The following is an 18,257-nucleotide window of genomic DNA, read 5'->3' as shown; positions in this document are numbered from 1 at the left end:
TATCACTATTTTTCTGTTAGCTTTCTTTTTTTTATGGAATCCAGATTCTGTATTTTGATTTTCATATATCAATTATATACATATTCTTCTATTTTATTTTATTTGTTAGTATTTTTATTTCTTTTTTAAGGCACTATTTTCTGCATTATTGACAACTGTTATTTTGTCTTAAATTTTGATCTGTCACTTTGTTAACATTTTTATTATAAGACTCAACTAATTTTTTAAAAACAGTTTTATTCTTAAGGAATTTATTAATCTCTTTCCATCTAATTTTATGACTTAAGTGTAGATTCTTTAGAGGATGCCAAAATGATCTGCCCTCCCACTTATAAGGATAACAATAGAAATTACATTGTCATTTGTGTACATAAGGTCTCTATTCTCTCTGTTCCTTGTGGGATGATTCAAATTGTAAAAATCTTAAACATTTGCTGAGTTGCTGTAATGTTAAATTGGAAATAGCATTTTAATTTTTACAACATTTTTTCCAAGGTAGCAATTGATCTCCACTTTCCATTTAATTAACTAGGTATTCTGGCTTATCACTCTATTAAGATTAACTAATGGGGTTTCCATGAAAATGAATGGGTTTATAGGCCATGTGTTTTTAGTAGGTGAAATTATTTAACATCCTGTTATTAGTTTTCTCATTTATCTTAGAAGCCCTTTAAATTAACCTGAACACTTAGCCATTTTTTTAGTGTTCAGAGATTTTTATCTAGTGACTTGGAAACCTCAGAGCATCCAAAGGAGGAGGTAGTTCTGGTAGAGAAGCAGGGTGAGCGTGGGGAAGATAGTTTAGGCTTCTTGAATCTTGATATGCTCTTTTTGTGAATAGTAAGCTGTGACTATTAACAGTTTCATAGAAGTATAATTGGGAAAATTTGGAAACCAAGGAAGATTGGTTGTGGCAGTTGACATCAAGTCGAGGGTAGTCAGACTAACAGGATTTGAAGATGCAATTAATGAATTTAAGTTAGTAATGCTTTCCTGTCAAATTTGTATCTCACTTTGGCACATGGATCTTGAAAAATTCTAATTTTTCAGCAAGTTTGGGATTATATATTACAGCTTTGAAATATAACTTGGAATGTTTTGAAAAATCACATATGATTGTCATCATTGTTGCTATAGGGAGAATATAATTCTGAGGTGAAAATCACTCAGTAATATGAGATGAAGCAGTATTTTCACAGTGCTGAGAAGCCAGCTCATATTTTCCATAGTCACTGACTCATTTTTCAGTAACAGTTAATATGTACAGTATCTTATACAATGTCTTTATCATTATTTATGAGTATAGAAAGCATCATAGATATGGTTTGCAATGATTTATTTTTAATTTTTAAAATTTATTATAATCTTTTTCATCTGTGGCTGCTACCACAGAAATTAAAATTATTTTTACAGTATTCTTTTGTGGTTGAGGAATGAATTTTCTGAACAAATTTTCAAAGGGACAGCTCCCTAGGTAAAACTACATTAAGGTTGGGATTTTGTTTTACTGCCTGTGTGGGAATGAAGAAAGAAAAGGTGGGGAAGAGAGAAGAGAAAGGCCTAAGATGACTTAGAGCTTCTCCTTTTCCCTCATTCTCCTTTACTTCTGCGCTCGCTATGTTCCTTTATGGAGAACTTTCTAGTTTTTTTTTAGCATTCTGAATTATGCAAATTTTGCCTTTCATTTTTGCACATTGTCAGTATTTGAAAATAGGATTGTTATAGGTTCAGGCTCAGTGCTCTCGTCTTCATGAGCAGCAGGTATCATTTACTGCCTGGGGCTCATCTCTATCCTGTGTGTTGATATTCTAGGTTTTCGCCCTTCTCATTTCAAGGCCTATTATTCCTTTTTCCTTTTGTTTCAAGCAGTTTTACATCACCACCACCTGTTCTTTCTATTCTGGAAGTTCATTTTCTGATGTAAAGCTAAATAGTTTTGTTGACGTAAGTTCTTTTTCATCTTTTATAGCAGGTTTAATGTTTTGCTTATGAACTGAAACTATCGACTCAAACTTGAATCATGATTAAAATTAAGACATTTTCAGTGAAGCCCTGGCTGGGTGGCTCAGTTTGTTGGAGTGTTGTCCCATACACCAAAGGATTTTGGGTTCGATTCCTGGTCAGGGCACATACCCAGGTTACGGGTTTGACCCCTGGTCGAGGCATGTTCAGGAGGCAACTGATACATGTTTCTCTCTCACATTGATGTTCTCTTTCTCTCTCACTACTATCTCTTTCCCTCGCTCCTTCTCTCTCTAAAATCAATCAATAAACATATCATTGGGTACAGATTTAAAAAAAGACATTTCAGCTGGGCCTGCGTGGGTCAGTGGTTGAGCATCGACCTATGATCCAAGAGATTGCAGTTCGATTCCCAGTCAGGGCACATGCCTGGGTTGCGGGTTCTAGCCCAAGTAGTGAGCGTGCAGGAGGCAGCTGATCAATGACTCTCTCGTCATTGATGTTTCTATCTCTCTCTCCCTCCCCCTTTGTCTCTCTGAAATCAATAAAGTTATATTAAAAAAAAAAAAAAAGACATTTCAGTGAAGGTATCTTTTCTGTTTACGGCAGCCAGTTCTTTTGCCTCTGTTAAGTAGCTCAGGGACCCTGAATCTTCCAGCTGCTCTGTGCCTAATCATGGAAAAGCCCACTTGTGGGGAAGAGGGGTGCTAATTTCAACCTCAGGAAGGGTGTACTTAGTTCTGCCTTTGCTTACCTGTTTACCTAGTACGTACTAATTAAATGTTTGTTGAATGAGTGAGTTAAGTTTTTGTTTATGGTAGTGGGGTTTTTTTATTTTTCACTTTTTGATTTAACTAAGTAAAGACTTAAGGGTGATTTAGTTGTCTGTAAATTCAATAAGTCATATGTTCTCAGAAAGAGAATGTTATAGAAACCTGAAAAAAGGCTGAAGATGTAGCAGAAGGATTTGTGAGATAATTGGAAAGAATTTTCTGGCAGAACAGGTTAAACATTTTCTGAGGCTCCAAATATGGTGTCATAATCTCTTCATATGGTGATCTTTAAAAGTAAGATTATTTCTTTTAGTTGAAATATTGTAAGGGTGTGTCTTTCCAAAATACATGATCTGGATTGCAGCATTCTGTGATCATATAAGATCAAAAGATAGTACTAACTTTTACATTGATTTGCAGAAAGTTTATCATTCTCAATAGGAATATTTAAAGTAGGATAGGAATGAAGAACCATTTAACCACTACCCCATTGCCAGTTGTTAACCTTTATTTGGGATTAAAAATGTTCTAGTGGGTTCTTATTTTCCTACCTTTATTGAGACATAATTGACATAAGTATTGTATAAGTTTAAGATATACAATGTGATGATTTGATAAATGTATATATTGCAAAATGTTTACCACAGTAAGGTTAGATAATGCATCCTTCACCTCACAGAATTACCCTTTTGTTATCGTTATGGTGAGAACATTAAAGCTTTACTCTCATAGCAACTTTCAGTCATATGATACAGTATTGATAACTGTAGTCATATTGCTGTACATTAGATTCTGGGTAGCAGGTCTTTTAATAGTAGCTGGGCATTTATATTTCTGCTTGTGTTAAAACCTAATTATTAGAGACAGTGTATATATTTCATGGTCTCTAATACTTAGTCCTATTGTAGCATTTGAGGTCACGTGATATTTAAAAAATAAAATTTTATTTACAAAAGGAATTCTTTTCAAAAGGAATATTTTAAATCATGTAGAAATAAACAGTTTACTTACTCCCCTTTTTCCTTTTTAAACTGTTAGTCTACTTGGAATTAAGAATTTGCTAGTCAGTATTTGATAGTTACTGTTTATTAGGGATAGATTTTATGTGTATGTTGGTAAGCATATGTGTGTGTGTGTGTGTACATATAAATGTTATGTTTTAAAATTTCTTGTCTTAAATTTTCAAAATTCTATGAATTAGATGTAAAGAAAAGAGCACAGTAAATTAATCTGTTTATTAGGCTCTTTAGGAATTCGCTTTTTAAATTGAAAAAAGAATTGAAAATTGTCGACACATTAATATGGTAAAGGTTAAAAGGGTTATATATATAAAAGTAATACATGCTTTTAAAACTATTTGAAAAATTTTAAAAGAAGATTGCTTACACATTTTTTGTTAGGTTTTAATTTTCCCTTCTTACTCCAAGGAATGCATAAATGCAAACTAAGTTTTCAGTATAAATAAATTGTCATTTATATGACATTCAGTCTTTTTGTTGCTTATCTATAGGCATTGCTGTCACATTAACTTGGGAAAATAGAAGTATCTAGAGTAAATTTTCTCTTTTATAATATTTGTTTGGCTAGAGTTTTAGAATGACATTTAAAAAAAACCTTTTCTTTCTCTCTTAGCCACTTGAATTGCTTTGGCACTCATTAGATGAATGGCTAGTTTTAATAGCTACAGAACTGATGAAAAACAAAAAGGACTCAACGGATATCACTTCTATTTTACTAAAACAAAAAGGCCAAGATCAAGATGGTACTTCCATGCCTCCATTTGAACCTCCAGGACCTGGGAGCTATGAAAATCTATCCACTGGCACCAGGGAATCTAAACCAGATGCTCTAGGAGGGAAACAGGAAGCCAGTGCAGACTGTCAGGATGTTATTTCTATGACAGCTAACCGGCTAAGTGCTGTCATTCAAGCTTTTTACATGTGCTGTTCTTGTCAGATGCCTCCAGGGTAAGAGGGTTTCTGCTTTGTTTTGTGTGCAGGTCTCAGCCTATCAATAACCAATCTGGTGGCTGGACCAGCCCTTGTGGTTCTTATTATGATTGCAAGGCGCCCTTCAGCAATAACCATCAGGAAACTTTGAAAAAAAAGGGGGGGGGTTTATTACTTACAAGGTCTGGAAATTACATGGCACACCTGGGGCCACACAGCGAGGTTGCAGGGAGAGAGCAAGAGTGAGAGCGTGGCCTACAAGAGAGCTAGCGCACAAGTGGTGTGGGTATGGGCCTGGCGTTCTGCTTTTTGTGGGGTCGAAGGTAGGGGGCTTCTGGTGCTCACTCTTTATTGGTGAATTTAAAACATAAGAGTGGGAATTTAAAGCGTGGGAAGAGAAAAAAACAAGAGGCCTAAGTGGTTGGTTATCGCAATCAACCAAGATCTTTAAAACAAAGGAGCCTCAGTGGGGGGAGGTGGCCTGGCTCTTATCTAGTTGGGTGGCTGGCAATGTGTTTATTAAAGATAGCCATCTTTGAAGTGTGTGCCTCTTTGAAGGAGAAGCCTTGTCAACCAAAACTCAAGTCAGGCGTGCTTGCATTGCAAAACAGAGAAAACCCAACTGTCAAGGTTTACACTGCATGCTTATTGTTTTTTCTCTGATAGATGAAGAAATGCTATGATTTTTTTTTTTTGTAATTTCAGTAAAAACAACTGATAATTTGTTGATTTAGGTTCTGTTCCAATCTTGTTTCAGGATACTCATTGTACTGATGTAGAATTAGTTCAAAATATTTGATAAGCATTATGTAAGTTATTAGCGTGTAGAATGGTGAATGCCACTTTGTGTGGGATCAGTTGTTATGTATTTGAAATGTATAGATCAGAGATGCTTAACATTTCAAGGTTTTTAAAAAGTCACTTGTTTATATGTTAATGAGAATTAAATATTTTTTCATCTTACGGATTGATTAGGCATGCCTCAATTTCTTAAATTTGTGAAGACAATCCAAACCCAAATATTTTTTTGTCTAGAAGCCAGTCCAGTTCAATACATAGTTTTCAGATTTGCTATATCATCAACTTTTGTCTGTGTGCTCTGATTTTTTTTTGCCCCCCACAGAATGACTTCACCCCGTTTCATTGAATTTGTCTGCAAACATGATGAAGTCTTAAAATGCTTTGTTAACAGGTAAGGCTTTCTTGTGTTTATGGTTTGCCCTTATAGCCGTTTCTTTATTTACAGTATTCATTTCAACAGAAAAAATGTTATTTCTGTTAAACTGTTAAAATAATATTTGGTGACAAGTAGATGTATAGTAGGTGTGTTATTCTTCTGTGTCAGTATCTCTATATCTGAATCTGCATTTCACTTAATGCTGGTCATCCTTTCTGTCCATTTAAACAAAATGTGTTTTTTTTCCTTTAGGAATCCCAAAATTATATTTGACCACTTTCACTTCCTCCTCGAATGCCCTGAATTGATGTCAAGATTTATGCATATCATTAAAGCACAGGTAGACATTTCTCTTAATCTTGTTTTTAGTCTGTCTAATGAAACGTTTCTAAATTTGAGTACTGTTTAGTTAAGTAATTATTACTGTGACACCACTTGCTATATAAAGGAGTGAAATTACCTTATTGTTTAGTATATGGAGTTACATTAGTATGTTTGTCTAGTATGAGGAGTAATTTTTCTTCTTCAAGAAATGTGTATTGAGGTCCTACTCTGTGCAAAGACTGTTCAAAGACAATAGAACACGCCACATTTCCTGAAATGAGTTTCATGGAACACTAGTCCTATAAGGCTTATCGTCCTTGTGAAAAGGATTTTATCCCCAAATATATTAGGGAAATATGCCCTGTTGGAGAGATATCAAGTTTATCAATATCTCGTTAAAGGCTTTGAGAAGCCCTTTGCTAAAAATAGTGATTTAACTTTGTTAATCCTCCAAACTTATTTGACCTGAGAACCTTTCCCCTGCCAGGGTTCATTCCACATGTCTCATGTTTTGTGTAATATGTTAGGAAAAGCTTTTTTTACTACTTAACAACTATGTGACTTCGGGCACAGTTCCAGCTTCCCTGAGCCTTGGTTTCTTCATCTGTAAAATAGAGATAAACCTCATGGAGCTGTTGTGAAGAGTAGGTTTTAAATAGTAACTGGCACATATGTACAATTAATGGTCGTTTTGGAGGTAGAAGACATACATCCTTTCTCCAAGAGTATCTTAATTCAGCCTAGCAGGGGAGATGATAAATGTAATTGTAAGAGAGTAATTACAGTATTACCTGGTTCTTTATGAGTTCAGGGGAGGAAGCATTTGCTTCTGGCTGCTATAAACAAGGGAAATTTCAAAGAGGAGAGGGATTTTAAACTGGACCTTGAAAAACATGCAAAATTTGAAGAGAATAAGGTGGGGAAGATGAGCATTCTAGCCACGGTATGGACATGCAGGTGGAAAAGTGCATATAACTGCGGTGCTCGAAGCAGAAATTTTGTGTAGGTGAGGAATGAGATAAGTTCTGGAAAGGCTGATGTGGGTCTTTGTATGTTAAGCCTTGACTGCCAGATTAAAGAACCTTTGTCTGCTGTGTGGCAGGAGCCACTGATAACTTGGCCTCAGGAGAATGACATGATCCTGGCAGAATTATAGGAAACAATTTGTAAGAAATGTAGGATAGACTACAGGCTCTGGTTTGGCAAGTAGTCATAGGATAAATACTATAGGTGTTTTTAAATGTCTTCAGGGACACAGATTCTTTCAGAAGTTAAAGCTAACAAATACTTCTTATAAGATTATACCCATGTCTATAGGTATCCTTTGACATCTGTTTAATAATGATAATGTAAAAGAGAAGGTAGTGATAATAACTTATATTTATTGAATGCTAACTTCATGTCAGGTACCATACTTTTTTTTTTTAATGTGGATCATTTTATTTTTATAACAGTCAGGTGAGATAGGTACTCTCACTGAAGCTGAGGAAGTTAAGTAAGTTAAGTCATTTGTCTATTAAGTGGGAGAACCAGAATTAAAAGTCTTTCTGGTTCTTAAGTTCAGTTTTTTGTTTTTTTTTTTTAATATATCCTTATTGATTTCAGACAGAGGAAAGGAGAGGGAGAGAGAGAGAGATAGAAACATCAATGATGAGTCATTGATCAGCTGTAGCCCGCAACCCAGGCATGCTCCCTGACCGGGAATCGAACCCCAATCGCCTGGATCCTAGGTCGACGCTCAACCGTTGATCCACGCCTGGCCGGGCATTAATTTCATTTTTTTAACCTACATTATGTGACTCCATACTAGGGCAAATGAGATTATAGGTGAAAGAAACTTAGTTTTTGAAAGGTAGTTTGCTACTTTTTAATACTGTCTTTGCTTTTCATTTCCTTTACCCCTTCCCTTCCTGAACAATTCAGTCAAAAAGCATTGCGTCAGCTACCCACCTTACCGCTTTGACCCACAGAGGGGATTTTGTTGCCTGACTAGGGTGAGGAAGATGTCCACAAGCATGGTGGTGTTCCCATTTTTGGAGCTTGGGCCTGGTAAGGAGGGTGTCTGTGTAGAAGAGGGGCTCAGCATGGAGTATGTGAGTTGGAGTGGCATATGGAGGATGTCCAGTGTGGAGGGCCGTGACAGTTATTCAGAGTAGTTTGACAAAGCCTAAGTGGGGTGGAGGGCATGCATTTAGTGAAGGGTTCATGTTAGTAATAGGATGTTGGTTATATACAGGTTGATCAAATAAGTATATAAAGATATTGGGAGCTTAGTTTCTCATTGTTGGAGAAAGCAGTTAGAAAACGTAGGAAAATAGAACCATGAGCCCTTGGATTGGAATTGGAGATGGCAGTGGGAACTTAGATTTTTTAATGTAGATAGATATAGCAAACCTGGCACCCAGTTCTTGGTCTCTAAATACCATTCTCAATGAATCAGAACTCCTTGGAGAAATGGTTAATTCCAGGTAAGGGAAAGGGAAAGAGATGAGTGTGGAACATTTTAATGTGCAAGAAAGTTCAAATAATTATGTCATATTAAAAATGACTCAGAACCAGTTTGAATGGACTCCACCTGCCAAATCTGGAACAATTTGATCATCAAAATAAATAATGGTGGCAAAATATTATAAATACAATTAATTATGAGTCTATATTGAAAAAATTAATGAATAAATGGAAAGTTTGAAGATGTGAGGGTTATTTTTACTGTCTTAAAGTATATCTCCCATGGAGTATTTATTAATTACAAAGATTTAAAAAAGACCTTTATAGCCCTGGCCGGGTGGCTAGGTTGCTTGGAGTGTTGTCCTGTACACCAAAAGGTTGTGGGTTTGATTCCCAGTCAGGGCATATGCTTAGGTTTCAGGGTCAATCCTGGGTCCAGGTACGTACAGGAGGCAACCAATCGATGCTTCTTTCTATCTCTCTATCTCTGTCTCTGTCTCCCTAAAATCAATAAACATATCTTCAGGTGAGGATTAAAATAAAATAAAAACAAAAAAAACTTTACAATGTACACATTTGACAGTGACCTAAGCAGACGTATCAGTGTGCCCACTGATAAGATAGATGCTCAGAGAATAACATGGCATCACTTCTTTACTATTCCTTCCAAAGATGCACACCCTGAATTTAATCATGAGAAAACGTCAGACTAATTCCAGTTGGGACATACTAAAAAAATAACTGACCTGCAATCTTTAAAAGTATCGTGGTCATGAAAATTAAGAAAACACTGAAGAACTCGACCAGAATGAGACAGGACATCTAAATACAGTTCATGAGTCATCATGCTATAAAGGACATAATTCAGAAACTGGCAAAACTTGAGTTGGGTCTAAGGATTAGATATACTGTAGTAATGTGTCAGTGTTAATTTTCTTGGTTTTGACAGTTGTTTTCCGGTTATGTAGAATAATTCTCTTTGTAGGAAATACACACTGAAGCTTTAGAGGTGACTGGCCATCATGTTGGCATCTTACTCTCACATCAGGAAAAAGAAATAGTTTGTATTCTATTACACTTAGAAACTTTCTATAACTTGGAGGCTGTTCCAAAAAAAACAGAAAAGTTAACAAAAACTCTCTCTCCTAAGGGATTTACTTACTGTTCTGTTGGTGGTTTTCAAGTGGCCTGTAGTTAAAGGGAGAAACATTTTGTATTGCTGTACAAATGCTATTAAGAGGAACCTCTGTAATCAGTCCTGTTTTGTGAATTATTTTATGGAAATGCAGGTACTCAGAAAGTTTACATACAAAAATCTGCCCTTAGGCTTTGTAGGTGTGTGTATATGTGTGTGGATGTTTTGATCTTAAAGATAACTTTATTAGCTTTTGAGGGTAGCATTTTGTACCTTTTAATGTTCCATTTGAATTACTTAAAAAATTGCCATTTGCTTTTATTTTTTGGTTCACATTTTATGAGTAAAGAATATGGTTTAATACAATGGCAAGGACTTTTACTGTCATTTTCAGTACTTAATCGTGGTAATTTTAACATTGTTATGAGTGATAATAAGAACAAAACCTCTTCATTGAGCATTCTAGGTGTTGAGTATTTATACAAGCTAACCTCTTAGTGCTGTATTTTTTTCTTCTGTGAAATGGGGGTAATAAGATTCCCTTTTCCTCATAGTGTTGTGAGGATTCCATGTCAAAATGCATCTAAAGTGCTTAAAACCATACCTGGCTTAAAGGTGCTTTAATAAATGTTAGCTAATTTATTATTATAATTTTTATTATGTTCTATGTTTGCATTATTTCACTTAATTCTCACAATTAGCACTTAGAGTATTATTTTCCCTATTTTATAGGTGGGAAAACTGAAGTTCTGGGAAGATTCTTAATTCCTCTAAATTCTTAATGCACTCTAGTTTGTTGTACTTCATTGTTTAGAACTTAATATTATATGAGTATTGTGTTGTTCTAATGCTAGCCTCATCTCTTTAACTGTATTAAACAATTTTTAGCAAAGAAATTGAGATTTTTACAGCTCTTATGTTACCTCCAGTGTTGGCACATGCTGGGTACTCAGCAATACTTTCTGAATAATCATAAAAAATTGCAAATTACATGCAGTTGCATATCTGGCAAATGAACAAAAGGTAGAGACTTTCTTTACTGTTTAAGAGATCATTTTTAATTTTTAGGGTGGAGGAAGGGAAGGAAGAAGGAAAGAAGGGGGTCACAGATTCTGTTTTAGTTGCTGTATATATTCAAAGGGTAGAAATAAGAATAAAGTTAGCTGTAAAAGATTATTTTAATGAAAAATTAAATGGAACATGTGACATCATTTTTTCTGGATGTGAAAATTCATTTTTATAAGCCTTGTTGGGTTTAAGAGAAATTGAGAGTAAATGGATTCAATTACATATAACACATTTAGTTCTTAGATATAACCTTCTAATTTATCAGGTCTTTTCTGTTGTAAATGTAGGGAATTTTAATAAATACACTCTCTAGATAGTCAGAGTATTTCAGCTAAGCTCTGCCTGTTTGTGAATAGTTGTTGAAATGTCAGGACATTATCTAGAACTATTTATTATATATAAAAGTCTAAGGATGATTATTTGTAGAAAGGGCATCTAGCATGCTAACTTAAGTAAATTTAATAGGTGACTGAAACACTAACATACTTTAATGTTTTTTGTTGGGGTAGCCATTTAAAGATCGCTGTGAATGGTTCTATGAACATTTGCATTCAGGACAAACCGATTCAGACATGGTGCACAGGCCAGTGAATGAGAATGACATCCTGCTGGTTCACAGAGGTATGCTTAACAAAGAAATGCTGTGGATGGGAGGCCCCAGACACTACTTATTGTAAATTTTAATATGCAAAACTAACCAGTGCTGCATATTTAGATTCTATTTTTAGGAGTAGCTGTGAAGTTGTCTCAAAAGCAAATTGTGCAAAGCTAAAGCAAGGAATTGCTGTACGATTCCATGGAGAAGAAGGCATGGTGGGTATGAATAAGTGCTGTGAAGATCGCTGTATATAAAAGATTGAAATGCACTTGAATGAAATTTGATATTTAATTGATAATGGAAGAAATTTAATATGGTTTTAATTTTATTATTTACAAAAAATTTCCCTATCTTATATATTTCTGTTGATACTTAATTTTATTTTCTTGAACTCAGGGTCAAGGTGTTGTGCGTGAGTGGTTTGATATTCTGTCTAATGAGATAGTCAATCCTGATTATGCATTGTTTACCCAGTCAGCTGATGGTAAGTTGTACACTACTGATGACTTTTTCTGTGACTAATTACATTTTCAAACTACTTCAGTGTGTTTTATTCTTTGATTCCCGTAGTAGCTCTATAAGATAAGTGGGGTATTCCCATTTCATAGAAGAGAAAACAGAAATTCAGAGTTTTTGTCTATGTTAACACAGTTAATGAGTGGAAACTGACTCTGTAGCAGTCTTTCCTCTGAAAACTTGATTCTCAAATACTTGTCTCAAGTACTAGTGCTGGCCCCAAGAAACTTTTCATTAGTTCTTTGTAAACTAAAGCTAAATGGATTCACTTTAAGGATTGCCCTTTAGTCCACTTTTCTTGAGTTAAAATTTCTTTTAGTGAAATAGTGATAGTAGCTGTATTTGAAAATAATACCACTCCTTATTTGGAAAAATTAAAATTTGCTAACCTTAATTGAGTTTCCAAGTCTCAAAATGTATTGGTCATAACAAAGTCTAGAAATCATGGTGTCAAATCTTAACTTATAATCTATTTATATATAGTAACTTAGTTTTCAGTCTTTTTAAAATATCAAGACCTGACAACTAAAAAGCTCCTATTTAACCATGTAACACAGATAAAAAACTCTATTTGTTGAAATGGTACTCGTGGCCTACAGAATTATAATTTGATATTGTAGGCTAAATGGAAATGGCTAATACTACCTTAGTTTTGTGAGATATAATTGAGAGTTTTGTGACTTAACACATTGTTTGCAGGTAGTTTTTATCGCGTGCTCTACTACCAGTCAACGTAAAACGTATAAATATGTTTCCTGCATACAGTGTGTTAATAGAGACATATCCAAGCGAAGGTAGGATTTCAATTTCTAAATGCTGTGTATAGTTACTTCCCCCCCCGAAAATCTTTTCTTTCCCAGTATTTAAATTCTTTTTTATAAGGATAGAATGCTTCATTAATTGTAGTTCCTGATTGCATCCAACCAAATGAGCATCAAGTCTCCTTGGAACAGGAAGGACGACTCTAAGAGAGGCATGTAGAGATGGGCTGCAGTGATGCTAGGCAGCTGTAGTTATTCACCTTTGTGATGGGCTCCTCAGATACACCTGGTATATTTGAATTTTTAGGAATATGGGACTGCCTCCCTTAACTCTTACCTTTGATTGTTTGTTACGAGTTAAATTTGTTGAATTTGACAAGATTGATGTGGCACTAAGTTTCATTATTTAGGCCTAATCTTTGATGTAAGATTTAGCATTAAAATGTTGCATTTTAGATGTATTTCTTTTCTTTATAACCTCTTATTCTGAGTCTGTCTAGTTTCATATCTGAAAAACAGATTTGGTGTGGAATCATTAGTAGAGCTACTTCCTCATACTACAGATTTATAGCAGAGCAAATATTAAAGCACATGGATTATAAAGATTGTGATTTGTCCTTTTTGTAAGCCATCTGAGTGTTCTCTTTGGGGTCATAGTATTAACAGATGAAAATCTAGATGAAATTTTTCTTATGTATAGTTGACAAGAAGATAATTACATTTAAGAATTAAAAATTCCTAAATGTGGGAATTGTTTGAATAGACCTAATATCTATAATAATTTCTTTAAAACTTGCTTTCTGATTAAATTAAGATACTTACATTGGAGAAGTAATATAGTGGCTAAGAGTTGGGCCTTTGGTGTTACACTGGATGTGAATCCTGGCTCTGCCCCTTTTTATGCTGTGATCTTGGGCCAGTAATGTAACCTTTCTGAACCTCAGTTTGCTGATCTGACATGGTGATAAACCTATGTTTTGTACTGTAGTGAGAAATCAATTAGCTGTTGTGTAAAAACACTTGACCCAGTCCCTGGCACATAGAAAGCAGAAATAACTGTTAGATGCTATTATTATTTTTCTGTGAAAATGCTATTTTCTTGTGTAATACAATTTTTCTGAAGCAATGAAAATAGCTGGGAGTGTCACAGTTACTTTTATTTTGAACTTAAAACATAGCATAGAATTTATATTCTGTTTTAACTAATTTTCAAGTTAAAAACTATTGTTTCCTGAATATTTTTTCCCCATTTCTTTTATTTTCTTTTGATTTCTTCTTATCTATTCTTTTTAATAACCCAGACTTCCCAGAAAGTACTTAGGAATTATATAGACCTAGGGGAGGAAAGTTGAGTCATCAGAAATCTTTGCTGGTTCAGCAATAACCCTAAGCATTCACTATTTTAATAGGTAAAAAATATTTGTGATTATTCTCAGAATATTATATTTTTTGAAATTATGGCTATGTTTATCTTTGAAGTCTTTCTTCATCTCACAGAACTTTGCTTTGACTTTTAATACCCAGTCTTACATTATGACTGGGAATGATTCTCTAAAGATACTTAACAGTGAATGACTAGCTTCATGTGGCTCTTTTAAATCATTCAGCCATAAGCTTCCAAATTTATACCTTATATCTCAGTAAATTGGTCACGGCAATTTAGTCCAGTGCCAACCCTGATAAATCAAAGACCAACGAAGCACAAAGGGAATTATTGTCAAAGTACCTATATTAAATGACCAAACATTTTGCCCTCCAGTACTTTTTCATTTTTCCTTTATTTTTCTTTGATGTGGTTTCATTAGATTTATCAGTTATTCTTTCTTTTAAGTAGCATGAGCCCAATAAATACTTGTTGAATGATGAGAGAATTTGTAACCCAAGTTAGAGTTATCACAACAAAACAAGGAAGGAGGGTTATTTAAAGTTGAAATCTTGGTTTTTCATTGCACTAGATTTAATTTTTTGAGATTTTTTTTTTTATTGTGGTAAAATAAAATTTACCATTTTAACGATTTTGAAGTGTTATAATTCAGTGGCACTTTGTACATTCACAATGTTGTATAACCATCACACTATATTTCCAGACCTTTTTCATGTAAGTGGAGCCATATACTCCATTGCTGTAGATTTTGACAATAATCAGTAATGATTGCCCTTACCATTTTTACTTTTATACTTCAGTGGTACTTATTAACCTTGATTATTTGCCATGAGAACAAATTGGTTGACTTGTGCACTTTTGATGATTTTATGATAATTGTTAAAAGGCATCAAGTTCATGGATTAGTTCTATCACTTAAGAACAGTTATACATTTAAAATTTTTAGTTATTGTCTTATAGTGCCCCATTTCTTAAGGAGTAAAAAGTAGTAAATATCTACTGCACTGGGCCTGAATGAGACAATGTCTGCCCTAATTCACAGCCTAGTAGTTATTTCCCCACACTGCCTAGGAAAGCAAAACACGTGTGTGTGTGTGTGTGTGTGTGACACATCTTCCAACTCAAATACTTAAAAGTGCAGTAAAAAGTATTCTAAAATTTTTTCTCTGTACAGACTTACTGTGATATGTATGTGTGAGTTAATATCTTTTGTACTTCTAGTTCCACTGCCTATTATATAAAATTCCTGTGAAAGTTGACACCTAACTTTAGCTTTGCTGAAGTTTTATATGAGCTAATTTATCTGCATTAAAATGATCTCACTTCTGCCTGGTCGGGTGTGGCTCAGCACTTGAGCATTGACCTAGGATCCAGGCGATCGGGGTTTGATTCCCAGTCAGGGCACATGCCCTGGTTGCGGGCTCAATTCCATTGGGGGCATGTAGGAGGCAGCCGATCAGTGACTCTCTCATCATTGATGTTTCTCTCTCTTTCTCTCCTCCTTTCCTCTCTCTCTAATCAATAAATATATATTTAAAAAAAAATGATCTCAATTCTGCATGTAGATTCTTTAAAATAAATTATTTTGTATTTATTTTAATAGGAACAACTTTTCAGCCTAACAGCAACTCCTATGTAAATCCTGATCACCTGAACTATTTCCGGTTTGCTGGACAGATTTTGGGATTAGCTTTGAACCATAGGCAGCTGGTCAACATTTACTTCACAAGATCATTCTACAAGCACATTCTTGGTATGACTATTGTTTTTCCGTAGACACTTGTTTAAAGTGTTTTTCTTCTAGTCTTTAGGGAAATCTAATTTGATGTAATGGCATTTTGGATGAGATCATTTTTATTTTGATTAGAGACTATCTGTATGTAAGACATTTGAATGAGAGCCTGAAGGAAAGAAAAAAACAACAACTCCTTTTTTGCTACAAAAAGGTTTTTTTCATTTTAGTGTGTGTATATTTATGCTAAGAATGCATTTTGATATGAATATATTAAAGAGAATTGGCACTTTTTGAAGTTTATAATAATTTCCTGGGTAGCTATTTCAAAGAAAGATTACATTGTAAAAATGTGGAAGAAACATAAGCTTAAATCAAGCTTCAAATTCAGGAATTATCCATTTAAATCATGCTGTGAATTTGATTATATTTTGCAGTTCTAAATAGTATCTGTAGAGGGCAGTATTTTACCATTAAACAGATAAGGAAAGGCAGAAACATGTAGAATATAATTGCTGTATGTTTATATTTTTAGGTATTCCTGTAAATTACCAAGATGTTGCATCTATTGACCCAGAATATGCCAAAAATTTGCAGTGGATTTTAGATAATGATATTAGTGATCTGGGTCTAGAACTAACTTTTTCTGTTGAGACTGATGTATTTGGAGCCATGGAAGAAGTGCCTTTGAAACCTGGGGGTGGAAGTATTCTGGTGACACAAAATAACAAAGTAAGTATTTGAATTTTTACCTTAGCCAATGTTTGTAACTTGGTCCTGATATTCTAAAGTCTTTTGGCTAATTATTGTAAAGTCTCTTGGTACTAGCCAAAATAACTTTTGCTGTTAGAGTTTAATAACATTTTATAAAAGATAAAATAAGTTAACTAAACCATCAAATATCAAACTTACAGTTAAGTAAAACTAAAACCTTTTTCCTTTCCTTTAGTTGTATTGTAATTCCAAGATAGCTTCAGAATCACCTACTTATAAAAAAGAATGTTTATTGAACCATTTTGTAGACTAGCAATTTTGTAAAATAACGATTTTTTTTTTTTAAGCCAAAGACATGGGCATGTTTTAACTAAACTCTTTGAGCCTCAGTTTTCTATTCTGTAAAATTGGGATCATACATCCCATAGAGAATTGTTACTAACATTTTGTAAACCTAAAAGCACATTACAAAAGTTAGTTGTTATTGGATAGTTTTCTATAAAAATAGGCTTAAAAGTTTCAGGTGTATACAGGAAATTGGAGACCTATATTAAGCTACATAATTTTACTTTTTGAAACTCAGATACTGTACATATAAAAAAGCATGAAGTTTAATTTTGGAAAATAAAATCAGGAGCTGAGTTTTTCCACATTTATACTTAAATTTTTTTTGTCTACCCTCTCATTTTACCCATGAGGATACTGAAGCCTAAAGCTGGAGCCAAAACCCAGGTCTCCTGTCTCCTAGTTTCAAGTCTAATGTTCTTCATACTGTTCGCAAAATTAATCATGTTCTGGAAGAGTTTACTTGACTTTTAATATATTGAGTCATATGAAGCTCTAGAAAATTAAAATGGTAAAGTGTTTAAATTAGTTTTTAAAATCTATATGAGCTTGCTAGTGAACTTAAAATATTTAAATATTTAGTGACTATTTAAAAAATTTTTAAATTCCTGTAATTATTAGATTGTCCACCTTGCAATGCATTTGTTACTTTATTTTACACTGGAGATGTACTCTCAAGGGTGATGAAGTCATAGAATCTTCATTATAATCAAGTGATTGCTTTTCATGAGAGAACCTCAAACATGATTCTTATCTGTGAATACCGTATCTAATGAGTGGATTTGTCACTCCTCTCAGATATATTTTATATGACAAAGTGAAAAGACCCATTAGCAATTGCATGATAGATAGCTGTATTTGTACTTTTTTCTCCTAACAGCTTCCCTCTCACTATGACGTGATTTTTATTTAGATATTTTTAGATTCATATTTTATTCTTTTACATTTGTGTCTTTTATGGAAATTAGAAAGAAGGAAGATATCAAAAAAATAACAAGTGAAAATATACTTTCATTGAGGGTATACCCTTCATCTTGATTCTAGTCAGAGGCTAGAATACTATTCTAATACTAAAGAGCTTGAAACTTTTGTTTCTAAGTTTAATACATTTTTATTTAACCATATTAACTAATTGGTTGATTACAGGCTAACCTTTTTTTTTTAATTTCTTTATCTTTTTTGTTGAGAATATTACAGATGTCCCTTTTTTATCCCCACTGATCCCCTCCACCCCACATCCATCCCACCCCCCAGGCTTCCCCATACCAATGCCTGTGTCCATGGGTTATGCTTATAAACATATAAGTTCTATGATTAATCTTTCCCCACCCACACCCCCCTCCCTGCCTTTCTTCTGAGATCCCTCAGTCT

General features: G+C 34.1%; 1 protein-coding gene across 4 annotated transcripts in view; it reads left to right on the top strand.

The window, feature by feature from the left end:
* The window catches only part of HACE1 (HECT domain and ankyrin repeat containing E3 ubiquitin protein ligase 1), an 87,391-nt gene that overhangs the window by 45,476 nt on the left and 23,658 nt on the right, over nt 1-18,257 (top strand). For all 4 annotated transcript variants that reach the window (XM_081140247.1, XM_081140249.1, XM_081140246.1 and 1 more), the window contains exons 12-19: nt 4,368-4,702; nt 5,808-5,876; nt 6,114-6,201; nt 11,346-11,457; nt 11,552-11,649; nt 11,831-11,918; nt 15,699-15,848; nt 16,363-16,559. In XM_081140247.1, the coding sequence (XP_080996373.1) occupies nt 4,368-4,702; nt 5,808-5,876; nt 6,114-6,201; nt 11,346-11,457; nt 11,552-11,649; nt 11,831-11,918; nt 15,699-15,848; nt 16,363-16,559 (1,137 nt within the window). The remainder of the gene's footprint in view (nt 1-4,367; nt 4,703-5,807; nt 5,877-6,113; nt 6,202-11,345; nt 11,458-11,551; nt 11,650-11,830; nt 11,919-15,698; nt 15,849-16,362; nt 16,560-18,257) is intronic.

This window comes from Miniopterus schreibersii, assembly GCF_964146895.1.
Source record: "Miniopterus schreibersii genome assembly, chromosome: 6".
NCBI lineage: Eukaryota > Metazoa > Chordata > Mammalia > Chiroptera > Miniopteridae > Miniopterus > Miniopterus schreibersii.
Note: the sequence above shows the minus strand (reverse complement) of the source record. Positions and strands in the feature narration are given on the sequence as shown.